This window comes from Gadus morhua, chromosome 15 (assembly GCF_902167405.1).
Source record: "Gadus morhua chromosome 15, gadMor3.0, whole genome shotgun sequence".
NCBI lineage: Eukaryota > Metazoa > Chordata > Actinopteri > Gadiformes > Gadidae > Gadus > Gadus morhua.
The window spans coordinates 9,009,902-9,036,627 of NC_044062.1; the positions used below are offsets into that span (position 1 = coordinate 9,009,902).

At 44.9% G+C, this 26,726-nt stretch overlaps 3 protein-coding genes across 4 annotated transcripts in view; 1 reads left to right on the forward strand and 2 right to left on the reverse strand.

Moving 5' to 3' along the window:
• The window catches only part of LOC115559454 (neoverrucotoxin subunit beta), a 544,561-nt gene that overhangs the window by 246,202 nt on the left and 271,633 nt on the right, over positions 1 to 26,726 (reverse strand). The window lies entirely within an intron of this gene.
• LOC115560351 (NACHT, LRR and PYD domains-containing protein 3-like) lies at positions 4,833 to 14,934 on the forward strand. Its single transcript, XM_030379750.1, has 9 exons — positions 4,833 to 4,900; positions 5,117 to 5,183; positions 5,324 to 5,588; positions 5,740 to 7,522; positions 7,837 to 8,010; positions 8,423 to 8,596; positions 10,317 to 10,490; positions 11,437 to 11,483; positions 14,313 to 14,934. Exons 1-9 carry the CDS (start codon positions 4,833 to 4,835, stop codon positions 14,867 to 14,869), a joined length of 3,309 nt encoding a protein of 1,102 aa, XP_030235610.1. The 3' UTR covers positions 14,870 to 14,934.
• prkn (parkin RBR E3 ubiquitin protein ligase) lies at positions 17,781 to 26,416 on the reverse strand. The gene is made up of 12 exons (XM_030378205.1): positions 26,308 to 26,416; positions 25,410 to 25,576; positions 24,234 to 24,450; positions 23,445 to 23,554; positions 22,617 to 22,700; positions 21,979 to 22,094; positions 21,256 to 21,392; positions 20,888 to 20,949; positions 20,459 to 20,611; positions 19,764 to 19,850; positions 19,216 to 19,333; positions 17,781 to 18,258 (listed from the first exon to the last, which is right to left on the reverse strand). Exons 1-12 carry the CDS (start codon positions 26,312 to 26,314, stop codon positions 18,149 to 18,151), a joined length of 1,368 nt encoding a protein of 455 aa, XP_030234065.1. The 5' UTR covers positions 26,315 to 26,416; the 3' UTR covers positions 17,781 to 18,148.

Sequence of the window (26,726 nt, forward strand, 5' to 3'; positions counted from 1 at the left end):
AAATACATCAGTCAAACATCCAAGAGTCCTGATCACAGATGGTTGTTGTTTATCTAGAAGAGAACGCCTTAAATTATTTACAACTTTTAAAAACATTGGAATCAGCCCAACATTTATTAACCCAGTGGCTCACAAACTGTGTGATCTCTTCTCCTTTGACATGAAGAAGATCTTAAACAAGGAGATCCGTTATCAGCCTGTCCTGTTAAGATCGCTGGCTGTAGCTATCCTTAAGGATCACAATGTACCAGGTTTTAGATGAGCGATACAACACGAGGGAATGTTATTGCAGATGTTCTTCTTCTGCTAGAACCCTCCCGTACACTCTAATCTCATCTTTAATTCTCCTAATTTTCAGGTTACAAAGTAAACTGTCCAAATCTGAGGCATTCCATTGCCATCCTTTTACCCAAAATCTCTTTTCAAACCGGGCCAAAGAATGGCTTCAGATATCTTGCCTTAATGTTCCCTCCTCACCCGTCAGATCTAGTGAAAGTAGAACTAGACCCTCTGAAGGAAGAGTTTCAAACAGACAAACAGACCTGGAACTGTGGTCACCAGGACATCCCTTGTGGGGGAAAGCTAACATTTTTAATAACCCTCAGAGAAAGGGTTCTAGAAAAACAACCTGTCTTTCAAAAAGGATGGAGAAAAAGGTTAAAGAGCTCGAAAAAGGCAAGTAACTTATTCAAAGTAAAAACTGAGACCTGTTTTAAAGCAGACGTTCTGCTCACCAAGTAGGCCAGCTGAGGCCACAGTGTACAATTATTTAAAACAACACATATGGACCTGGACACAAAGCATCCAAAATACTAGACATTACTATTTAACTATTGAAGTTCTAATAATCTAGCATGACTGGCTGACTGACTGACTGATTTGGAGATGACTCTGAACAACTCTGATCTAGTTTAATACTCTAGATCAGGTAGACTGGAGCAGTCCGAGCTGGATAGAGCAGGTTGTTAGACACCCTGATTGTTGAGGTTCCACCAGAACGTTGGTACATAGGCTCACATGTTCTTGTGTACTACAGTTCAAATGTTCTGGAAGGCTGTTTCTACCCTACACAGCTTTCAATATGACAACTCTATGATCTATAGCGCTCTTATTGAATCCTTATAATGTAATAACTTACTTTGGCCACCAGCTTTTCTTTCTTTCTTTCTTTCATCTTTCGTTTTCATATTTTCCATAGTTGTAACAAGATCAAATGTCTTGGTATATTTTATGTTTTATGCATTGACTATTGTTTCATGCCAGTGGGTGTGTGTTTTGAGAGATCATTTTGGTTGAGGATGCCAATCACACTCTCTGATTATTTATGTTGGTTGAAAAACAATAAAACATTTCCTTCCCAGTAACAAAAGATCTAGAAGAGTCCAGCAGCAGACAGCAGAGCCCCGTGGAACCAGCTGTATCTCCATGAGGAGTAACAGCTCTACTATACAACCTGTTAGGTTTGGAGATGGCAATGAGTCTACTGAGCCAAGGTAAGGATCCGTCAGATTATTCAATACATCAGACAAACGTCTATGAGTCCTGAATCACAGATGGTTGATGTTGTTTATCTAGAAGAGAAAGGCTTCATTTATTTACAGCTTTAAAAAACATTGGATTCAGCCCAACATTCATTAACCCAGTGTCTCACAAACGGTATGATCTCTTCTCCTTTTCCTGAAGAAGTTCTTAAACAAGGAGATCCGTTATCAGCCATTCTTGTTAAGATAGCTGGCTGTAGATCACAATGTAGCAGGTATTCAAGTGAGCGATACGGTTAAACCCTACACTACCTCCATTCACATGCAGGGTTCTGGTTAAACCCTAAACTACCTCCATTCACAGGCAGGGTTCTAGGAAAACTACCAATCATTCAGAAAGCATAGAAAAAAATAGGTATAACAATGCTAAGGAACTTATTTGAAGGGCGAACATTAAAATAATTCACCTGCTTAGCAAACATTTCACCTGCCCTTCATTTCACTTTGGAAATCCCTCCAAGACTTGTTTTAATGCAGACGTTGTGCTCACTCAGTAGGCCAGCTGAGGCCACAGTGTTCCACTATTTAAACCAACACATATGGACCTGGACACAAAGCATCCAAATACTAGACAGTACTATTAAACTATTTCGGTTCTCAGGTGGTCATGTTGGGATGTAAACTAAAGTCAGGGAATGGAGGGCTGGGTCTGTAGCCCAGCCTCTACATGGAACACTTCCTTAGCCAGCTGGCCGCCTGAGAACCTTCCTCTTCTAGACCGCTCCATGGAGGGGAGAGTAGAACCTATTTACATATGACCAAACTGAGCTCCTTTGGTGGGAATTTCCGGGCCCACGTCAATCACAATTGTCTAAACTAACCAAACTGGGTAGCATAAAGAGTCATCGGAACTTATAACAATTGCCGTCATATATTTAGGTAATAACGGTCCAATAACATACAAACAATCATACAACAAATAATAAAACATAACAAACAAAGATCCAATGGATGGGAAATCAGCCTGCGTCCCTCCAGAGAGGTCCGCAAGCTGAAGTCCCCCGCATTGTCTAATGCGAGGACTTCTTATACCATGGCACAGGTCTCAGAAATGTTGTTTCCCCTTCATCATGTAAGATCTATCTCCTATTCCTTGCATTGTATAGCAACTCTACTTGTCCCTAGTGTTATCTAACATTAACCTTTGTGCCTGGGGTATACCGGCCACGAGGGAGCAGAGATCCCCTTATGGAAACTCTGTCCTTAAGTAAACATTCTTTGATTTGATCATTGACAATTGTATTGTGGGGTCTAATAGTGGTGACTTCTCAGTTGGCTTCTTCACTTGACCACCCCAAGGGTGTCAGTGAAAAGGCAAAATCAACAAACGGCATTTACAGAAACAGAATGTGAAAACACAATTTTCCCATTACACTCCCATAAGTGGCTGCCTGAGCTCCCATGAAGGCAGCAAAATCATCCATCTGTGGGGGCTCTAATACAGGATGTTTTACTCCAAAGTATTTTAATCTCCCGGTAAAAAAGTAAAAGTAAAATGTATTTAAAAAGAAAAGGCAACTATTTTAACATAATGGCTGCACTTCACCGCCAAGCCACCAATTGATGCCAACAAGTACCTAAGTACCCAAAATAAAACATTTTCTGATTTGTGTGTGCGTGTGTTGGAATCGGAACACGTAGTCATTAGCAGTGAAGTCTCCCCCCCCCCTCTCTCTCTCTCTCGCTCTCTCAAGCTCTGCGCACGCACCGGGTAGGCTATTATTTATTTACCTCTGCCCCCAACATTTTTGAGACTCCCACAAAGCTCAGATTATAACTCGAACACTGGCTAGAAGGATGTTTAGCTACTCTTTATTCTATATGACTCATACTGGATCCAAATTATGTAATATCTTACTCAGGCCACCAGATTTTTTTTTCTATTATCTATCTTTCTTTCTGTCTTTCTTTATTTGTTGTATTGTCTGTTGTTCTAACAAGATCAAATGTTGTATTATCTTTACTGCATTTATTATTGACCATTGTTTTATGGCATTTGGTAGGTGCGTACATATGAGGCATGTGTGCCTTTGAGAGTTCACTTTGGTTGATGATGTCAATCACACTGATGTCCTGTGATTATTTATGTCTGTTGAAAAGCATTTGAATAACAGAAAAAAATGATCTAGAATAGTCCTGCAGAATCAGACTCCCCTGAACCCAGCTGTGTCTCCATGGAGAGTGATCACTCTATGGAACCTTCAATCTCTGTTGATGAGGTTTTGTCTCTCCAGGCGACACATCCAACAATCTGAGCAGATCTCCAACTGTCTGTGAATGTTGTCCATCTCAGAATTCATCAGTGATACAGCATGACACCATCATTAGTCTGAGTAAAAGCTGTGTGTGTGTAGACTGGCTATTGCCAGACCAAGCTCAATCGTAGATTGCACGTTGGTCTGGGGAAGCAGCTGTCATTTTCTTCAGCACAGGAGGCGTGATCAATGGGCCTAGTTCAAATGACTCTGTACGCAATTGGCTGCTTGCCGTCGTCATTGTGTTAAACCAGCTAATAGCGCACCAGGGGGGAAAGCCCGCTTGGTGATTGGCTCCAAAAACGTATCGGAAGCCGAAATAAATGTATTGCTCTTCTCCAGACCATTCTGCAGGGCAACTCAAGTCGCCGGCAGAATGGGTGGGGCTACCCAGTCTAGTTGTCACGGTTAGCGGGTGGCAGGCAGGCAGGTAGGACCCAATAGCAGACAGTTCGGGTAAAAGGATAATTTATTAACTCAAAAGGCAAGGAACACCGCTGACGCGGGTAACACAGGGAACACAGGGAAAACTGGTAACACACAGGACACAACTCACCACAAACTAAAATGATCCGACAAGGGACAAAGGAAAGACAAGGGCTTAAATACCAAACACACACAGGGCACGCAACGAGTAGCAGCTGAAACACATTCGGGGAGGGAGCAGTAATCACACAGGAGGGAAACTTTACCGGACATGGGGAGAAACAAGACAGAGATACTAAAGTAAAACAGGAAACACACCAAAACAAGACAAGGAAACAGACAGACCATGACACTAGTGTGTGTGTGTTATGTTGCAGCCGAGAGCAGCAGGAGAGAGCAGACCCCCCCCGGACCCCGAAGAGTGACCAGTCTATGACGCAACCCCTTCTATTTAAAGAACAAAATCTTTCTATTGATCAAAGGTCAGGGTCTGTCAGATTTTAAAATACATCAGCCAAACATCCAAGAGTCCTAATTAACAAATGGTTGTTGTTTGTCTAAAAGAGTGCAGCAGGAGAGAGCAGACTCCCCTGGACCCAGCTGTGTCTCCATGAAGAGTGACTTGTGTATGAATGAACCTCCTGACCTTAAAGATGGACACCCCTCCATAGAGGAGAGGTAGGAGTTTCAAACAGATGATGAAAACAGACCAGTTGGTTTTTCTCAGACTCTACTGATCAGACCAGGCGTAACAAGTCAGGGGAAACAAAAAAGTAGAGGATATTCAATCTCTGTTGATTCAGTGTCGTCCCTCCAGGCTTCACGTCCAATAATCATCGCGGTGATCATAGTGATGTTAATTCTCTTTGTGTGACTGTTTTATTTTCGATGCAGACAACACCAGGGGAGGTCGAAGGTTCCCAGTGGTCCGTCTGTACAGCAGCAACACACAGAGTGGAAGGTCTGTTAATGTACAAGACTGAGGTCAGTTATGAATGCAATGTGAACAACATCTCTCCTGGAGTTAACAGTCTCCAGGCTTCCCTCTTCAGACCATTAGGACGTGAATCCAGGACAGACGGTTCTGATGTCCACAGTTAGTTCAGAGTAAAGTTCTCATCAGTGTTTGTTCTGTTCCAGCGGATCAAGGAGAACGCACACGCTTTTCTAGACAAGGAGGTGGAGAAGCTCGGGAGCGTTCTCTTCCTAGATGACCCACAATGCTCTGAGAGCCAGAGGGAGGAGAAGGAGGTAGATGGTGAGGAGGAGGAGCAGAGGAGGCACGCCATAGAGGGAGTGCTTGACATCACACTGCTCTGCATGAAGCAGTTGAAGCAGGAGGAGCTGGCCGACACACTGAGGAGCAGTAAGATACTGTTTTGACATCAGAATTCGAAGATACTCTCATTTTGAAAACAGATTTAGATATATGTTCATTCTTTTCAAACAGGGCACTAGGAGTAAGAAAAAACAGCATTACTAATTTGAGTACATTCTTCTTTTGTTTTCTAATTTAGAAAGTGTTGCTGCTGAGTGCCAACGTAAAATCAAGTCTCATCTGAAGAAGAAGACCCAGTGTGTGTTTGAGGGAATTGCTAATGCAGGAGAGTCAAGACCTCTGAATGAGATCTACACAGAGCTCTACATCACAGAGAGGGGCATTGGAGAGGTCAACAAGGAACATGAGGTCAGACTGATTGAAACAGCTTCCAGGAAACCAGCCAGGCAGGAAACACCAATCAGATGTGAAGACATCTTTAAACCCTTATCTGAAAAAGATAAACCAATCAGAACAATAATGACAACTGGAGTGGCCGGCATTGGTAAAACCATCTTAACACACAAGTTCACTCTGGACTGGGCTGAAGGCAAAACCAACCAGGAGATACACTTCACATTTCCCATCACATTCAGAGAACTGAATTTAGTGAGAGATAAAAAGTTGAGCTTAGTGGAACTTCTTCATCACTTCTTCATTGAAACCCAAATAGCAAGAATCTCCAGATACGGCCGGTTCCAAGTTGTCTTCATCTTGGATGGTCTGGATGAGTGTCGACTTCCTCTGGACTTCCAGAACAACCCGATCTGGACTGATGTCACAGAGTCCACCTCGGTGGATGTGCTGCTGACAAACCTCATCATGGGCAACCTGCTTCCCTCCGCTCGCATCTGGATAACCACACGCCCTGCGGCCGCCAATCAGATCCCTGCTGAGTGTGTTGACATGGTGACAGAGGTGAGAGGGTTCACCGACCCACAAAAGGAGGAGTACTTCAGGAAGAGATTCAGAGACCAGGAGCTGGCCAGCAAAATCATCTCCCACATCAAGACATCAAGAAGCCTCCACATTATGTGTCACATCCCAGTCTTCTGTTGGATCACTGCTACAGTTCTGGAGGGCTTCTTCAAAACATCACAGGGTGAAGAAGAGATGGCCAAGACCATGACTCAGTTGTACAGCCACTTCCTGAGGATTCAGTCCATACAGGGAGACATGAAGTATCATGGGAGAGCTGAAACAGATCTACAATGGAGTTCAGAAAGCAGGGAGATCATTGTTTGTCTGGGAAAACTGGCTTTTAACCAGCTGGAGAAAGGCAACCTGATCTTCTACGAGGCAGACCTGGTAGAGTGTGACATTGATATCAGAGCAGCCTCAGTGTACTCAGGAGTATTCACCCAGATCTTTAAAGAGGATTGTGGGCTGTACCAGGACAAGGTGTTCTGCTTTGTCCATCTAAGCATCCAGGAGTTTCTGGCTGCCCTTTATGTCCTTCTGTCCTTCATCGACACTGGGGTCAATCTGCTCTCAAAAGAACAACCAACCTCCAGGGAAGATGAATTTATAATCTACCAGAGTGCTGTGGGCATGGCCTTACAGAGTGAGAACGGACACCTGGACTTATTCCTCCGGTTCCTACTGGGCCTCTCTCTGGAGACCAATCAGAATCTTCTACGAGGCCTGCTGGGACAGACAGTAAGTAGCTCGCAGACGAATCAGAGAACAGTGTCTTACATCAAGGAGAGGATAAGTGGAGATCTCTCTCCAGAGCGAAGCATCAATCTGTTCTACTGTTTGAATGAGCTGAACGACCATTCTCTAGTGGAGGAGATCCAACAGTACCTGACATCAGGAAGTCTCTCTGGAGAATCCCTCTCCCCTGCTCAGTGGTCAGCTCTGGTCTTCATCTTACTGACATCAGAAGAGGAGCTGGAGGTGTTTGACCTGACGAAATACTCTGCTTCAGAGGAGGGTCTTCTGAGGCTGCTGCCACTGGCCAAAGCCTCCAAAACATATCTGTAGGTTTACTAATAAGATGTATTACAATACACAAACACAGTGTCCATGATACTAGAATATAAATGTAATAAGGATATATACCAACCATCTTGCAAAACATCTTGTCCACTTATTACTAATAATAATGTTATTATTATTAATAATGAATTATAATATAATAGTTTATCATCTTGTCTTTGAAGTCATGTGTATTTTAGAGACAGTTCACAAAATATTATGTAGGAAAACAACATTTCTAGACTGACATCTATTCAACCGACTCCATGTTAAAATTGAAGAGTAACAAGTTCCTCTCTGTTTATTTTGTGTGAAGGCTGAGTGGCTGTCATCTGTCAGAGAGATGTTGTGAAGCTCTGGCCTCAGTTCTCAGCTCAAACTCCTCTAGTTTGAGAGTGCTGGACCTGAGTACCAATGATCTGCATGATTCAGGAGTGGAGCTGCTCTCTGCCGGACTGAAGAGTCCACACTGTACACTAGAAACACTCAGGTCAGTTTAACTCAATGTGCAAAGTGTTATTCCTTCATGTTTACCTCAGTAGACGTTTACCGGTAGATGTTCCTTAAAAAGGGAGTCGTTGTCTGAAGCCTAAATTGAATGGCTCTATTCGTGCCACTTAACATATTTAGATCCTTATTTATTACCAGAACATGACATGCTATCTGTCTAGCAATGAGTGTAGCTTTGAACTGCTACGTTTTGAGTAATTAAAGTAGAATAACAGATTCTTCTTAAAAGGATTTTTTGAAGACACATTTTATTCAGAGATAACATTTATCGGACACATTTTAAATTTGGTTTTACACTAAACAAGTTGACATTAATACACCTTTCAGTTGTTTCCTCATTTATAACATAGATATGTTTAATTTATATATAATAATACATTTTATTTGTGAAGGCTAAATGGCTGTCATCTGTCAGAGAGATGCTGTGAAGCTCTGGCCTCAGTTCTCAGCTCCAACTTCTCTAGTCTGAGAGAGCTGGACCTGAGTACCAATGATCTGCAGGATTCAGGAGTAAAGCTGCTCTCTGCTGGACTGGGGAGTCCATACTGTACACTGGAAACTCTGAGGTCAGTTTTACTTAATGAAAAACAATGAGGCCACATGGTTTGATATCAGAAGACATTTTACAGATGCACTTTCGTACAACTTAAATTCAAACATTCACATTAATTGGAAATAAATCAAAAAAAGTTAATCTTTGTTAGATGATACTAAGGCCCCGTTTACACAAGGACCTTTCGTTTAGATGGTGACGGCGTGTTTGAGGCTGAAAAAATGCAAAAATCTGAAACCACCCTCCAGAGTGAAAAACGTGAATACGCTCCGCCGTAGCGTTTCCGTCTACACTGCCAAGACGTAAAACTCTGCTCAGATCTGCTCAAGTCGCGTACGTGTTTACTTCACATACATGCGCCAGTACAGGGAAATAAACAAACATGTTGGATTATTTCCATGTGTCGGGCCGTCAAGCTGCTCTGGCAGCTCTAATAAATTTACAGGAGTCTTTCCACGAAATATACAGGATATGTACAGATAGTATCACTGAACAGAGAAGGATCTATAATTATGTTTTGGTTTTCGCGGCGCAGATAAAGAAAGAAGGAAGATTCTACGCATGCATTCAGACATGGCGGGGTTGTGTGATAGTGTATCACAGCACCACCTCGCCGCCTGGCATGCATACCCAATCGAATTCCACACACTTTTGCGTTACCGTATGCACGCAGATTTCCTCATGAAAATACGGAAGAGGATTAGGTCCACTCATAAAAAAAGAACTAAATTCTGACTTTATTCTCAGAATTCTGAGCGACTTCCCTTAGCGACTTCTTGCAGGTGGAGGGGTTCCAGAAGAAGCCATTTCGTTGATGGAAGACCAAAAGGTGAGTGAAACTGGAACATGTGTTGTTTTGGTGCCAGTTTCACTCACCTTTTGGAATTCCATTAACAAAATGGTTTCTTCTGGAACCCCTCGAACCCGCAAGAAGTTGCTAAGCACAAGTAGAATAGGGCTACTCTGCGTGTGGTTTCCTTCTACAGCATTAAAGGGGACCTATTATGCTTTTCGACTTTTATGACCTATAAACGTTGTTATAATGATTGATAGTCATGTTTAACCATACACAAAAAATGATGTAGATTTTCGGGAAACTCTTCTTCTCATCTGGGCGCTTTCAGCATTCTCTGTCAACACTCGGTTTCGTCCTACTCCGCCTCCTCTCCCCCCTCCTGCCAACCCAACTCCGTTGTGATTGGTTACCTTCCTTGAAGCGCGCGCGCGGGCAGATTTGACCAGGCATATGGGGGCGCGGCAGGAGTGCCTCTACGTAGATGATTTCCAAGAATCGCAAACGTTGTCCCGAGTGTTTAGCGCTCTGCACAACCACCCCAGACTGTCAGCAGGGAATACGTCGAAATGCAAGTCATTATTTGACACTTTAGGATGGTTAAACATGACTATCAATCATTATAACAACGTTGATAGGTCATAAAAGTCGAAAAAGCATAATAGGTCCCCTTTAAGCAAAGTGTCTCTCCCACTGAGGTTGGTCCTTACAGGTGCCCGTAGTTCTGACTTTACCCGTATTTCAGAATTCTGAGTTTAAAGTCAGAATTCTGACTTTAACCTCAGAATTCTGAGTTTAAAGTCAGAATTCTGACTTTAACCTCAGAATTCTGAGTAAAAAGTTAGAATTCTGAGATTAAAATCAGAATTCTGAGATTAATGTCAGAATAGCTGTTGACTGTGCAAAGCATTTCAGTTCAGTTGTCCCCTGTTGTCTGTAGGTTGTCTGGCTGCCAGGTCACACAGGAAGGCTGTTTTTCTCTGGCCACAGCTCTGAGCTCCAACCCCGCTCATCTGAGAGAGCTGGACCTGAGCTACAATCACCCAGGAGACTCAGGTGGTGCACTGCTCTCTGCTCTGCTAGATAATCCACGCTGGAGACTGGACACTCTCAGGTATGGAGAGGACAGCTCACCACTCAGTGACAATGTATCCTATAAGGATTCAACCAGCTGTAACTCATGTTGCGTAGCAAGTGATGATAAAGCAAATTAGGATTCAGACCACTTATAAAATTATATTAATTGATAGTTAATGATATTCATGTTTGGTTTATGGCTGTGGTCGGGACTAGCTGTCTGTTGAGTGAATGCGTTCCTTTTTTTCTTCTTTCCTCTTGTTCTTTTTTAATTAATAACACTTGATTGAACACATCAATGTCGATTTTATGGTAATGACAATATTTAATATAACATTTAAAAACAATAGTTTTACGAACTCTTACCTTGTCTGGAAAGTTCTATACAGTCCGCCCCTTTGCTGAGAAAAGCTAGCGAGCACAACTTAAATCTGGAGCTAGCTGCGGGGTTTACTCACAAAATAAAGAAAAACATGACGGAAAAGAGAAGAAAACATATCATTTTCACATGATTGTGAGTAAGAGTTATTTTTACCACTGTGAAAGACAAGTGTGTAACAATGCCAAGCGGCACAATGTGGAGCAACGCTTCATTACCTGTCACAATAGCTTCCAGGCTAACTACCACCGAAAGAAAACATGCTGCTCTCTCTTTGTTAACATGTGAATAATATTTCCCTGTCTAAAGACAACATGCTGCTCTATCTTTTACATGTGAATAATGTTTCCCTGTCTAAAGACCACATGCTGCTCTCTCTGTGTTAACATGTGAACAATGTTCCCCTGTCAAAAGACAACATGCTGTCCTCTCTTTGTTAAAATGTTAATGTTTCCCTGTTTAAAGACGACATTTTGCTCTCTCTTTGTTAACATGTGAATAATGTTTCCCGGATTTAAGACAACATGCTGCTCTCTCTTTTTTAACATGTGGATAATGTTTAACGGTTTAAAGACAACATGCTGTTCTCTCTTTGTCTCCCCAGTCTCGAGCACGGTGGAGTGTGGAGGATGAAACCAGCTCTTAAGAAGTGTAAGTGTCTTAAGTTTGATTCATCACAAAACACACTAACTATTGAGATGGAAAGTCCATCCGCACAGCAGGAGGTGACGTTGGTTCAGTCAAATCATCCTGGAAATGAAGATGATGGTTGACATCATCTTCATCAAACTGTTGATGGATAATAACCTTTATTCTAGAATAACTATATCTAGTTCTCGTTTTATATTTGCTGCCCAGTGAATGTTCCACAGTATTAAGAAATATTTACCGTGAGCAGCCAGCCGTACGAGGGCTGGCTGTCCGCCTGTTTCCTCAGCGCGGGCTGGGTCTTTGTTCTTATTTGAGTCACATCGGCTGACTCAAATCAGCTACGAGCACAACTAGAAGACCGTGTAGCCTTCAGCCGACCAGCTTCAGTAGATCTAAGGCCCAGACAGGACCAGTGCTTCAGTAGATCTAAGGCCCAGACAGGACCAGTGCTTTAGTAGATCTAAGGCCCAGACAGGACCAGTGCTTCAGTAGATCTAAGGCCCAGGCAGGGGCAGTGCTTTAGTAGATCTAAGGCCCAGACAGGACCAGTGCTTCAGTAGATCTAAGGCCCAGACAGGACCAGTGCTTCAGTAGATCTACGGCCCAGACAGGACCAGTGCTTCAGTAGATCTAAGGCCCAGACAGGACCACTGCTTTAGTAGATCTAAGGCCCAGACAGGACCAGTGCTTTAGTAGATCTAAGGCCCAGACAGGACCAGTGCTTCAGTAGATCTAAGGCCCAGACAGGACCAGTGCTTCAGTAGATCTAAGGCCCAGACAGGAGCATTGCTTTAGTAGATCTAAGGCCCAGACAGGACCAGTGCTTTAGTAGATCTAAGGCCCAGACAGGACCAGTGCTTTAGTAGATCTAAGGCCCAGACAGGACCAGTGCTTCAGTAGATCTAAGGCCCAGACAGGACCAGTGCTTCAGTAGATCTAAGGCCTAGACAGGAGCATTGCTTTAGTAGATCTAGGGCCCAGACAGGACGCCCCGAGTGCTTTTCATTTAGGGAAACACAAGGAAGGTCTTACATTGTTTTAAGAGGTAAGGTAAGATAAGGTAGGATATAATAATAACGACAACGATGACATTAACCTTTTTAATTACATAATTATATGAAAGAAAAAATAATAATGAATAGGGCAGTTGAGTAGGGCGATCTGGGTCCACACAAGACTAGTAGTTCGATGATCAATAAATTACGTTCAATAATCAATTTGAGAGACGTATTCGTTTGAGACTGTAGCAAAGACGATGCTACAGTCCAGCTAGGTGTCTTCTAGTGGGCTCCTCTAGACAAGGACGCAGGGTGGTGGTGTTTAGCTGGTTAAGAGTATGTTTTGTAGATAGTGACGCGGCCTGGTGCTCCATGCTGCCATGTAGGAGATCTCTCGCTGAGTGTGTGTGGTGATGGCTGGTTTAACCTGTGCACACTGATTACTCAACGTACAACAGGTGTGCAGCCTCACCCAGCCCCAGAGTCCAGACTGACACGGCCAGGTGAGGCTGCTTCAACCAGCCAACATCCACACACTCCACAGAGACATTTCATATATTAGGTATGGGCCTCTTTAAGATATTGTTGGCTATATAGTATAAACAAAACTGCTTTTTACACATTATTCTTCAGTGATTCATTGGTTAATTTATATTTTATTACCCCTGTTACGGCACCATCAAATGATCGGAGATGGTACCAAATAACATGTAGGCTGAAGACATATGACGGGATGGCATTACATCAACGAAAGAAATAGAACAAAATAGAAATAAAACTCTAACTAAACCTAACTCTGGGGTAACAACCAACTATCTCAATCCCGACCAGAATTAAAAAGTTAGTCTTCCGGGTCCTCTAACTACCGCTCTAACAAAGTGTCCGAATGAAAGTATAACAAGGATGATCCCACATGGGAAGAGTGCTTAACAGCAACTGGTAACACAAATGATAAACACAAAGACCGCGAGGTGCCGGTGTTGGTGTCGGATTGACTCGGCTGCCAGATCGACTCGTGGTCCTAGACGCGCAATAATGACCCACTTCCTGTAAACGCTGTCTTTTAAATTCCCATGTTATTCCCAAGTATTAACGATCTCCTTTTGTTTTCTAATCTATGAATAATAATCTAATGTACAAATTATTGTTGCCTATACTTGGGTTATATATAAAACGCAGACACTTCCGTTCTCCTCCTTCAGCATAAGAGTCCCTAACAGGAACTGGGTTACATATGCATTATGTACATATGCTTTGTTTGTGCGATCTGCGTTCAATGAAATCAAAACCAAAACGGATTGAGCCTTCTTTTTATGTCCATGATTGATCCCCGTTTATAAACAACCTTTCCGGGTTTTGTCCGTTGGCTTGTGTCGATACGTCAAGTGTCGATACGTCATCTGTAAGCGCAGGACCCCGAGTCGATCTGGCAGCCGAGTCAATCCGGTACCCACACCGGCTTGGCACAGCGTGAAACCGCCTTGCGACTGCAATGCGGAAGCGGGAGAATCCGCCAGACTTCGGGATAGGCGTGTTTCTATATCCGATGCCCCGCCCACAATCAGGACTGCCGCGGGAACAATCGGCCTGTAGGGAACAGAACGGAGGACTGTTACTACTATAATAACGTAACAGCCCCTCATAGTGTGTGTGTGTGTGTGCGTGTGTGTGTTTGAGAACCGGAGGCCTTTCTGCCAGTTACTCTATAAACCGACCGCACGTCGTCTTACTCTCTCTCGGCTTATTTCATTCACTGAACATCGAGTGGAGGATATCTATAAAATAACGTTCAACACTGAACGACAGTAATGGTGTCTTGTTCTCCCCTCAGATGCCTGTGAACTCACACTGGACCCAAACACAGTCCACAGACGACTCTCTCTGTCTGAGGACAACAGAAATGTGACGGTGGTTAAAGAGAATCAGTTGTATCCTCAACAACAAGAGAGATTTGACCTCTGGCTCCAGGTGTTGTGTAGAGAGGGTCTGACTGGTCGCTGTTACTGGGAGGTAGAGAGGGAAGGAGGTGTTAATGTAGGAGTGACATACAGAGAAATCCAAAGGAGAGGAAATGGTGTTGACAGCAGGCTTGGAGGGAACAACAAGTCCTGGGGTCTTCGTTGTTATGATTGTCATTACTGTGCCTTGCACAACAATATAAAAACAGGCATACGTCTCCCCTCCCCTGGCTCTGACAGAGTAGGAGTGTATCTGGATCGGCCTGCTGGCACTCTGTCCTTCTACAGAGTGTCCCCAGGTGAAGGAGGGTCCTCAGACACACTGACACACATCCACACCTTCCAGTCCACCTTCACCGAGGAGGACCTCCTCCCTGGGTTTGGGGTATGGGATGAAGATTGCTCAGTGTCTCTGAGTCAGATGTATTGAGAGAGAGACACACACACACACACACACACACACACACACACACACACACACACACACACACACACACACACACACACACACACACACACACACAGGATCCATGTGTTCTGAATGTTATTTTTTAACTCTATAGAATAAGGAATTTATAATCCTCAATATCTTATCTTTGGCTTTGTCCATAGTTACTGTATACAAATCGTTATGTATTGATCTTCCTCCATAGTTGTGTCTAAATGTTGCTGTACTTAGTCACGTAGAGCCAGGGGGCGTTCCTGTGACACTGACGTCACCGCTCTGTTAGCGCTCCCCACCCTGTTCTGATGGTGTGTTCCAGATGCCTTGGACAGCCTTCCGGGGGGCAATTGTGACGTCATTTCCTGTCTCGTAGCACTTATAGCGTTCCTGTTCGTTTTTGTGATTGTGTACGGTGTCATTGGCTAGTCATTGTTATTGACAGCTACATTAGCCTCTTTAGCAAACCAGCTCGAAAACAAACAACTCAACTTTTCATTGTATTGCATGCAAAGCAAGACCGGGCAACGTCGTACAAATACAAAGAAAAAATGTATCTTTATTGACGCAGACATTTTTGTTGTCGAGTCGCCTCACTGAACTCGGTATACTCTCAGAATTCCGAGGGGGCCAGACCAAAAAGGGGCGTGCCTCCGTGAAATGATGCAAGAAAGCTGGGAGATTTCCCCACTTGCAACTGTTTAGTCTCTTTTATTGGATAAAAAAAACCTGCTGTGAAGAACTTTTAGATTCCCAACCGGCTGTTTCCCAAGTGCACATGAACTGTCGCTGTCGGGGACACGCGTGAGCGGCATCACTGGTGAGCCGTCTCGTGATCACCAGGGGCCTCTACGAATTCTCTTTTTTGCATAGGAAATTTCCTTATATGGAGATAGGAGACAGGTCAGTGTAGGAGGCTTTTCTTATCACAATTGGAGGCGTGTCCTGTCACTGTTGTAGGCGTGTCCTGTCACTGTTGGAGGCGTGTCCTGTCACTGTGGAAGTACTTGGAGGAAAGGTGGTTTGAATTCTAAAAATGCTTAGGAGAGGAGCCTTGATGCTTCCTTTAACCCTCCTTTAGCATAGGTTACTCCTGTCAACCTTTGTGAAAGGAAAGGAGAAACTGGTATCCCATAATCCTTGACTCTACGCAAAGACACACGAGAGACGCGGTAAAGCAGAAGAATAGAAGAAAATAAAATACAATTGATAATAATTTATACCAATTCCACAAACATAATTATTTGAATATAAATTAATTAATTTCTTGCCGGTTAGTAAGCATATAAAATACAGCATAAGAAAAGAAAATGCGAACTTCACATTTAAGAAAGATTAATGGGGGCAGTTAATTTATTTTCACATGTGAATTGGAATTCAAGTGGCCTAAAATATTCCCTTTGGCCAAGTCCGACCAAAGTCACTGATGGCGATAAACTGATTGAAATCAATACGACAAGAACTCATGGATCAAAGAGCGCTTGTTGTAGTCAATCTTCGGAAAATTGATGACGTTTTCCACAAAGGTTAAGGAAAAGTTGGGTTAGGAGATTTGACTATTCGTAGAGGCCCCAGGAGAGTGAACGCAGAGGCATGACCAGAATTCAGAGGGGGCATGACCCAAAGGGGCCGTGCCTTAGTGAAATGCCGTAAGAAAGCTGGGAGATTTCCCCACTCGGAAGGCTGGTGTCCGAGGCATCTGGATCACACCATTATTAAAAGTGGGGTGGACAATCATGTTGGAAATTAACTGTAATTTACCACTATACGATCAAATGTTTGATGTAGTATGTATGTATAAATGTATTTTCTGTCAGTCAAAATAAAGAAATAGATAAATATATCTAACCTGGAGGTCTGAACACTCATGGTGTTGACACGATGTGTGTGTCATCATGTTGTACCACAATAAAGAGCACCAACGTGAGAGCTTTGTCCTGTGTCGCTGTTTCGTCCTTCCCACGCCTTAGAAATCCACGCCTTAGAAGTCGGCGGACAAAACACAACCGGTTACGCATGAGATATTACTATTTTGAGTCAACGAGGTGAATAACACGAGAAAACAGGAGAAACCAGGAGAAGACGAGACGAGAGGGATATGTTTTTGGGCTGCGTGCCAACAGTGTCCGCTAGGGGGAGACACACACAACATTACGGTCCACGTATGGCCTTTCTCCTTCTAAAGCTAATGGAATGATGAAATGCGACCTATAGACATCAAACCTCTAGTTCTTTAGATTGGAAAGATTGGGGGTTGTGGCAAGGTTTTTTTAGTTGATGTCATCAAATCAGGCACAGATTCACAATTGTATTTATTTTTAGGCCAAGAAAAAAGTGCCAGGCAACCTATTGAAAATGGTAGTGTTATCATGTATATATATTATTATATTATTACCCGCAAAAATTACCTACACAGCAAAAACAGCTGGGGCACTTTTATGAAACTTTCCACAGCTGTAGAGGCTGTAAACAAGATATTAACAGGGAAGAATAATGACACTGATTGGGCCAAAGGTGGCGCAATAGCAATTTTCCAAAAGCGCAAACTTTGAACAAGCATGCCAATTGGAATCAAATTCATATTAAATAAGGTAAAATCTTTAAATAAGTACTCATCTTTTATTCATCAGCGCATATGTTTCAAAGTTGAATATCGATCATTGTATCAATTCATAACATTAACACCTTGTAGATCCCAAGCACTCAAATGTTTGTGAGCAGGACGTACAGACAGACGGGTCGTGTACTAGGTTCTGCGAAAACTCATTAAGTTAAGAAACGGAACTTAATTCCCACATGTCGTAACATTGTATGTTTCTATAAATGATCGCACACCAAAAAGAGTCACATTGAAGAAAACCGTTTAGCTTTAGAGAAATGAATAAGATAGTTAGTTTTAAAACCCCTGGTAGACCCTGGAACAGGACCCTGGAACACAGCCTGGAACCCAGGACCCCGGTAGACCCTGGAACACAGCCTGGAACCCAGGATCCTTGAACCTAGGACCCTGGAACAGGACCCTGGAACCCAGGTCCGTGGAGGTGTGTACTGTCAGTGTTGGAGGTGTGTCCTGTCACTGTTGGAGGCGTGTCCTGTCAGTATTTGAGGCGTGTCCTGTCAGTGTTGGAGGCGTGTCTTATCACAATTTGAGGCGTGTCCTGTCCCTGTTGAAGATATGTCCTTTCCCAGCTGAAGGCGTGTCTAATCATCGTTGGGGGCGTGTCTTCTCTCCTGAGAGATTGTTGACTGTGGGCGTGTCCTAATGTTTCATCCAAACCAATGGTTGGCCATGCAGTCTCTGTTCCAGGGCACAGAGCAGATCCAGCACCACTCACTGGAACACTGCTTCCTCGGACACACCATGTGCATACAACCTCCTGGAACACACACACACACAAACATAAAGTAGTCTATGGTTAGGTCAATCGGTAGCAACACACAAGTTTCAAAACACAGGCTTTAGGAACCATGAGAACAAAAATTAAGTGGTCAAGGAAAAATATAAAAAGGTCTCTTTATCCCATACAATTAAAACAGAAATGCACTTAAGCGGCAGTGACACATGCCGTTACTTTATTGTGGTCCAAAGGTTGAATGAACCTGATCTATTTCGCAAGCTATGACATCGTAAGTGTGACTTTCTCTCACCCTCTTGCAGGCAAGAGCAGCCTTCTCAAGTTTTAAAGTAATGCTGTCTATCCAGTGCAAACGTCATTCCTAAGTAACTTTTGTTGTTGGCGGACCAAATGTCCGCGGTGGTGAACATATGATCCAGGGAGGACTCAAAAATTATTTTGAGCTTCGATTCCATGTCGGTATAACACTTGGTCAGGTAATGGGAAAATGTTTTCCTGTCAGATGTTGGCTTGCGAGTCGCAGGTCTTTTACCTAGTATTTTTCTAAATCCGGGCGATTCAATAGTTGGTAGGGGAAGCATGTCTTCTACAATGAACCCTGCAAACCAGCCTGTCTTTCTGTGTCACCTGCTTCTGCGCTCCAACACTTGAAAAATCCTTCGCACAAGCAGCTACGTCCCTCAAATCGATCGCTATGGCAACGTGCCGAGACAAGCAGGCGCTGCAGACACACAGGCACCACGCATGCACGCACCACAACAGATCAGTAATTTACATGCAGGCAAACATGGCTTGGGTAACGCAGGAAAGCCCCTTACTATTGTCTATTAAAGTAGTGTAGTTACCGATATTTTAAATGTAATGCGTTACTTTACTTCGTTACCCCAAAAAGTTATATTGTTACCCCCAACACTGGTTGTGCCTACTGTTAGGCGTCAACTATGTGTATGTGTGTGCGTGCGTGTGCGGATGCATTACCGTTCTTCTCCACTGGGACTCCGCACTGAGGACAGGGTTTGGTGGTCTCTCTGATGGTGTCGCGAGACGCCAGTTCCCACCGGCTCCTCTGGAGGGCGCCCTCGTCCACCACAAAACACTGAGGCAGAGAGGGCCTTTACCCCAAGGTCACTCCCTCTCACTCTACACACATTCCAAGCTCACTCCCTCTCACTCTACACACATTCATAGGTCACTCCCCTCACTACACACATTCCTAATTCACTCCCTCTCACTCTACACACATTCATAGGTCAATCCCACTCACTCTACATTCATTTGTATCTTCGGTATAATTTTCATAATATGTTTCCTTCTGATTTAAAACCTCTTTTTCATTTTAATTAATTATATAAATGTCCTGTACTTTCTGGTGTGAAACACTGACTTTCCCATCTGGATTAGTAAAGTACTTAGTAAAGATTAGTAAAGTAATACTAATCCTCCATTTGGAGTGCAATATTGATTTATCTGATTCACTCCGAACTGTTTAGACAACCTGAGACTTCAGCCAGTAGCCGGTAACTCACCTGCGTAGCTGCGTCCCCAGAGCAGGAAGCTGCCATATGACACTCCCCTTCATGGTACTCTTCCTTACAGTCCCGACAGAACACAAGCTACACACGCACGCACGTACACAACACATACATCTTATAAGTTGTTTGTATCTGCTTAGTATGTATCTTGTAGTATTTAGTTGGCGTTGTGAATTATCTGTACGTGAAGCATGTAGTGTGTATGATTAAGTGGGTAGTAGTGTTTGTATTATATATGTGTAGTATTTAGTGTTTATTGTGTGTTTATTAAATATGTGTGTATTATTACGTTTGTAGTGTGTGTATATAAATGTAGTATTTTGTGTGTAGTGTGCGTGTGTATATGTGTGTAGTATTTAGTGTGTAGTGTTAAGTGTGTGTTTATCAAATATGTATGTAGTATTTAGTGTGTCTATATTTCTGTACATGTGTGTAGCATTTAGTGTGTAGTGTGTGTGTATGTGTTTGTATGCGTGTGGCGAATGTGTGTAGTATTTAGTGTGTAGTGTATGTATGTGTGTTGTATTTGGTGTGTAGTGTATGTATCTGTGTATAGTATGTGTTTGTAGTATTTACTGTGTAGTGTGTGTGTATATGTGTGTGTATGTGTGTAGTGAGTGTGTAGTGTATGTATGTGTGCATAGTATGTGTGAATATGTGTGTAGTGAGTGTGTGTTGTGGGTTCCTACCCCACAGCCCAGGCCGTTGATCTTCTCGCACTCCACTCTCTGGGTGGACGGGGCTTGAGGGATAAGCCCCGCCCCACAGCCTGCCCTCGGACACAAGACCCCGCCCATCTGCAGCAGACACTCCTCTGCTCCGTATCCATGGTAACGCATATACTGGGAGGCAGAGGGAGACGGGGACCTTAAGGGGTCAACATCATATGGTTCAACAAAACAATAAATAATGGATACATAAGCACACTAATGCAAGCACATGCACTGTGTGGGGGTGGGTGGGTGTGTGTGTGTGTGTGTGTGTGTGTGTGTGTGTGTGTGTGTGTGTGTGTGTGTGTGTGTGTGTGTGTGTGTGTGTGTGTGTGTGTGTGTGTGTGTGTGTGTGTTTATGAGCAGTGTGTGCGTTAAGTGTAGTATGTGTGTGTGTTTGTGTGTCACCTGCTCATTCCCGAGGACTCTGAAATGATGAAGCTCCTTAATAAGAGAGTCTGGACACCCAGCTAGAAACACACACACACACACACACACACACACACACACACACACACACACACACACACACACACACACACACACACACACACACACACACACACACACACACACAGGTTTGAACACACACACACACACACACACACACACACAGGTTTGAACACAAACAAACACACACACACAGACACACATGAACACTTTGACTTGCCTTTCCTGGCAGTAATTAATGAATTGACCGTCTGCCTGTCTATCTGTCTGACTTCCTACCTATCTGTCCCGCCTATCTCTCTGTCCTCCCTGTCTGTAGCTCCTACCTGCACATGGCAGTGAGTAGCCAATCAAGGGATGGTGGATGAACTGTCTGTCGTTGAGTCTGGTGAGGCAGTAACCACGGAAACACTCCAGACAGATGACATGACGGTCAGCACACTGGAACACCAGGACCGGACACCTGGACAGACAGGGAGAAAGGCAGAGAGACAGTGAAACAGAGACACAGAGAGGGAGACAAGGAGACAGATAGTAGAGACAGACAGAGAGACATACAGACAGAGAGACAGACGGACAACCAGACAGGGAGACAGACAGTTCGGCAGGCAGACAGAGAGACAAACAGACAGGAAGAGAAAGAGAGACAGGGGCAGGCAGACAGACAGGTCGACAGTGAGTTGGGCATTGTGTCTACATCAGCGTTCTAAATCTCTTCAGTTTGACAGTGGCCTGAAACAAGGAGCCAGTGTGTGTATGTGTTCCTGCGTGTGTCTGTGCGTGTATGTGTGTGTGTTCGTAACTGTGTGTGTGTACTTAGTGTGTTTGCGTGTATGTGTGTGTAAGTACCTGCCTTTGTGTGTGCGTGTCTGTGTATGTATGTACGTGCGTGTACATGTGTGTGTACATGTGTGTGTACCTACCTGTGTGCGTGTACCTGTCTGTATGTGTGTGCGTACCTGTGTGTGTGTGTGTGTGTGTGTGTGTGTGTGTGTGTGTGTGTGTGTGTGTGTGTGTGTGTGTGTGTGTGTGTGTGTGTGTGTCCTCACAGCACGTCGGTGCAGGCGATGCAGGCCACCTCCCTGTGGTTGGTGATGAAGAGGGGCAGAGCCACTGACACGTCTTCCTCAGCCGTAGGATGAAGAGCACACTTCAGGTAGAACTCCTGCAGACACACAGCTCATCACTCACTCACTCACAGCTCATCATTCACTCACTCACCGACAGCTCATCATTCACTCACAGCTCATCACTCACTCACTCACAGCTCATCATTCACTCACAGCTCATCACTCACTCACTCACAGCTCATCATTCACTCACAGCTCATCACTCACTCACTCACAGCTCATCATTCACTCACAGCTCATCACTCACTCACTCACAGCTCATCACTCACTCACTCACAGCTCATCATTCACTCACAGCTCATCACTCACTCACTCACAGCCCATCACTCACTCACTCAAAGCTCTTCACTCACTCACTCACAGCTTATAACCCACTCATAGTTTATCACTCACTCACAGCTGATCACTCACCTCAATAACAATTGAGAGTTTCTCGTTTCACCCCAAAGGAGCTAGGTCCTTTAGCTAGCTAATGGCTACTGAACGGCAGGGAACAGCCTTGCTCATGGACTTAACCCCAGACATCCATGGATTAGTTCAGTTATCAAGCCTCTTACCGCCACGGTGCCGGGGCAGCCCTCCGACTGACAGACGCCATGGATACGGCCTGGGAGCAGCACGTCATCCCAGCATGATGGACCCTGAGAGAGAGAGAGAGAGAGAGAGAGAGAGAGAGAGAGAGAGAGAGAGAGAGAGAGAGAGAGAGAGAGAGAGAGAGAGAGAGAGAGAGAGAGAGAGAGAGAGAGAGAGAGAGAGAGAGAGAGAGAGAGAGAGAGAGAGACCCTGTTAGTAGTATTTAAGGTGATATTGATGTATTGGTATTACTGTGAGGTGATATCAATGTATTGGTAGTATTTGAGGTGATATTGATGTATTACTGTGAGGTGATATTGATGTATTGGTATAACTGTGTGGTGATATTGATGTATTGGTAGTACTTGAGGTGATATTGATGTATTGCTATTACTGTGAGGTGATATTGATGCATTGGTAGTATTTGTGGTGATATTGATGGTGGTAGTATTTGAGGTGATATACAGTAGTTGGTGGTAGTATTTGAGGTGGTGTTGATGTATTGGTAGTACTTGAGGTGATATTGATGTATTGGTAGTATTTGTGGTGATATTGATGGTGGTAGTATTTGAGGTGATATACAGTAGATGGTGGTAGTATTTGAGGTGGTGTTGATGTATTGGTAGTATTTGAGGTGATATAGTTGGTGGTAGTGTTTGAGGTGATATTGAAGTATTGGTATTACTGTGAGGTGGTATTGATGTATTGGTAGTATTTGAGGTGATATTGAAGTATTGGTATTACTGTGAGGTGGTATTGATGTATTGGTAGTATTTGAGGTGATATAGATGGTGGTAGTATTGTGGTATTACCCGGCTGAGCGTCAGAGTGCTCTGTCTACACGCTCCACAGCGAACCCGCAGCTTGCCCGGTCGGACGGCGCCACACACGCTCTTACAGAACACGTAGAACGTCCTGTAACCTAGAGACAGAACCCGGTAACTCAACCCCACACTCTGACAGAACACGTAGAACGTCATGTAACTCAACCCCACACACTGATAGAACAGGTAGAACGTCATGTAACTCAACCCCACACACTGATAGAACAGGTAGAACGTCCTATCCTGGAGACAGAACCCGGTAACTCAACCCCACACTCTGACAGAACACGTAGAACGTCCTATCCTGGAGACTGTTAACTCAAACCCACACGCTCTTCCTGGTCCATCCGGTAGCCAAGCATCTGACCACAGTGGGTTTACTCTACGGTTACACCCCCCCCCCATTCCTCCCCCCGTTCCTCCCCCCGTTCCTCCCAGCATCACAGTGCGGTGATGACACCTTGGTTATCGTCATGCCAACAAAGTGATTTTGTTCATAATGATACAGTGATTAGAGCCCACGACCACACGACCCCGCCCACCTCACGACCCTGTCCACCTCACAACCCCACGACCCCGCCCACCTCACAACCCGACGACCCCTTCCATCCCACGACCCCGCCCACCTCACGACCCCACGACCCCGCCCACCTCACGACCCCACGCACCTCACGACCCCGCGCACCTAACGACCCCACGACCCCGCCCTCCCCAAGACCACACGACCACGCCCACCTCACGACCCCGCCCGACCCACGACCCCACAACCCCGCCTACCATTGGTCTGGCATTCTGCTCCTCCCCCCTCCTCTCCGTCCTCCGCCGGGCTGGGACTGGCAGGGCTGGTTTCCAAGGCGACGGCCAGGCCAGAGCGGTCGGCGTGGAGGTCCAGCCTGGTCAGTCTCTGTCCCGCCCCCTTCTCCTGGAGGCGGAGCCCAGCGTGTGGGCGTGGCAGCACCACGTGGACGGTGCTCTGTTCCGGTAGGTCAGAGGCCTGTTCGGGTCAAGGGTCAAACAGTAACACTTCAGAACTCAGGTTCTGCATTGGGCCAGGTACCTCCACAAGACACTACTGTACCTCCACAAGACACTACTGTACCTCCACAGGACACTACTGTACCTCCACAAGACACTACTGTACCTCCACAAGACACTACTGTACCTCCACAGGACACTACTGTACCTCCACAAGACACTACTGTACCGCCACAAGACACTACTGTACCTCCACAAGACACTACTGTACCTCCACAAGACACTACTGTACCTCCACAGGACACTACTGTACCTCCACAGGACACTACTGTACCTCCACAAGACACTACTGTACCGCCACAAGACACTACTGTACCTCCGCAAGACACTACTGTACCTCCACAAGACACTACTGTACCTCCACAAGACACTACTGTACCTCCATAGGAGACTGCTGTACCTCCACAAGACATTACTGTACCTCCACAAGACACTACTGTACCTCCACAAGACACTACTGTTCCTCCACAAGCCACTACTGTACCACCACAGGTCACTACTGTACCTCCGCAAGACACTACTGTACCTCCGCAAGACACTACTGTACCTCCATAGGAGACTACTGTACCTCCGCAAGACACTACTGTACCTCCACAAGACACTACTGTACCTCCACAAGACACTACTGTACCTCCATAGGAGACTGCTGTACCTCCACAAGACATTACTGTACCTCCACAAGACACTACTGTACCTCCACAAGACACTACTGTACCTCCACAAGCCACTACTGTACCACCACAGGTCACTACTGTACCTCCGCAAGACACTACTGTACCTCCGCAAGACACTACTGTACCTCCATAGGAGACTACTGTACCTCCACAAGACACTACTGTACCTCCACAAGACACTACTGTATTTCTCCCTTTGGGGTCTGGAAGAGCCCCTGAGGGCTCAGCCTCAGCTGGGTCTCACCTGCAGGGTGTCCCCGTCCTGGAGCTCGCGGCCAGCGAAGAGCAGCCTCAGAGGCCCAGCAGCAGGGAGCCCCTGCTGCTGGGCCACCAGCGCCTTCAGCTCGCCCACACTGGAGCCCGCGTCCACCTCCACCGCCACGCCCGGACCCGAGTTAAAACGAACAAAGACTGGGGGGGAGAGAGAGAGAGAGAGAGAGAGAGAGAGAGAGAGAGAGAGAGAGAGAGAGAGCGAGAGAGAGTTTTATATATTCAGATGTTGTAATGATGTTGTTATATTATATTTCCTTTTAAGAGAGCACTAACTCTAAAGGTAACCAGATACAAACCGATATTACCCATATCTGCCTCTCTCTCTCTCTTATATATATATATATGTCTGTTGTATTCTCTACTCTGCTCTCTTCTTCTCTATCACCTTCTGTATATATTATCTGCTATTTCAGAGTCATTTGAATAAACCATCCCTAGTTTCGCTTCAGAGACACCGGATAGAAAGGACTACACAACCTATCGTCTCCTTGGCAGAATGTATTGCTGACTTTGAGTCAGTTTATGTTTGAGTCGGTTTGAGTTTGATTCATTTTGAGCAAGTGTCAGTGCAGCCCACTTCGGGAGCAGAGTAAACTCAGAGGTCGTTCTACATGTCCAAAGCGACAAACACCCATTCATGCACACATTCTCTCACACCGACGGCGGAGTCAACCACGCAAGGCAAAAGCCAGCACGTCAGAAGCTGTCAGGGTGAGGGGGTCTTGCTTAGGGACACCTCGACACGCTAGGAGCAGCAGGGGATCGAATTAGCAACCTTCCGGTTACAAACACACTGCGCGTTTTTCGAGACAGAAGATATAAGACTATACTCGTTAAGAGACTCTTCTATCTTCTGTCAGGCTACGTACCCAGCATTGCGGGCGTCAGCCGGGTCGCCGTCCTTCATGTGCGGGTCAGACCATGGTCAGACGGAGACACAGCGGTTGTAGTCCATACGGTGACGTCGAGCCGGACATTGTGGGAGATGTAGTCCATACGGTGACATCGAGCCGGGCATTGTGGGAGATGTAGTCCACATGGTGTCCACCTGATCTTTGTACGGCGGTGCACGGGGCTGTTGCTTGTACCAAAGAAGCGCAACGTTTGAACAGAATAACAAAAGACCGTGCCACCACATAGATGTCAATCTACGTGTGTGGTTCTATTATCTAAACTATGATTTGTTCGGTTATTATCCTCCATTAGCACGTTAAAATATATATATATATATATATATATATAGACAAGTCTGACGTCACACCGGAAAGAGGGAGACTGACGCCTCCGG

Excerpts from the sequence above, each read along its gene's own strand:
- LOC115560351 (XM_030379750.1), top strand. The coding sequence starts at position 4,833 with ATGAAGAGTGACTTGTGTATGAATGAACCTCCTGACCTTAAAGATGGA. Across the intron at positions 5,589-5,739 it reads GGCCGACACACTGAGGAGCA|AAAGTGTTGCTGCTGAGTGC; the intron begins GTAAGATACTGT and ends TTTCTAATTTAG. Across the intron at positions 7,523-7,836 it reads AAAGCCTCCAAAACATATCT|GCTGAGTGGCTGTCATCTGT; the intron begins GTAGGTTTACTA and ends TTTTGTGTGAAG.
- prkn (XM_030378205.1), bottom strand. Across the intron at positions 22,095-22,616 it reads GCTGCCCCGGCACCGTGGCG|GAGTTCTACCTGAAGTGTGC; the intron begins GTAAGAGGCTTG and ends GTGTGTCTGCAG. Across the intron at positions 18,259-19,215 it reads AGTCCCAGTGGAGAAGAACG|GAGGTTGTATGCACATGGTG; the intron begins GTAATGCATCCG and ends TGTGTGTTCCAG.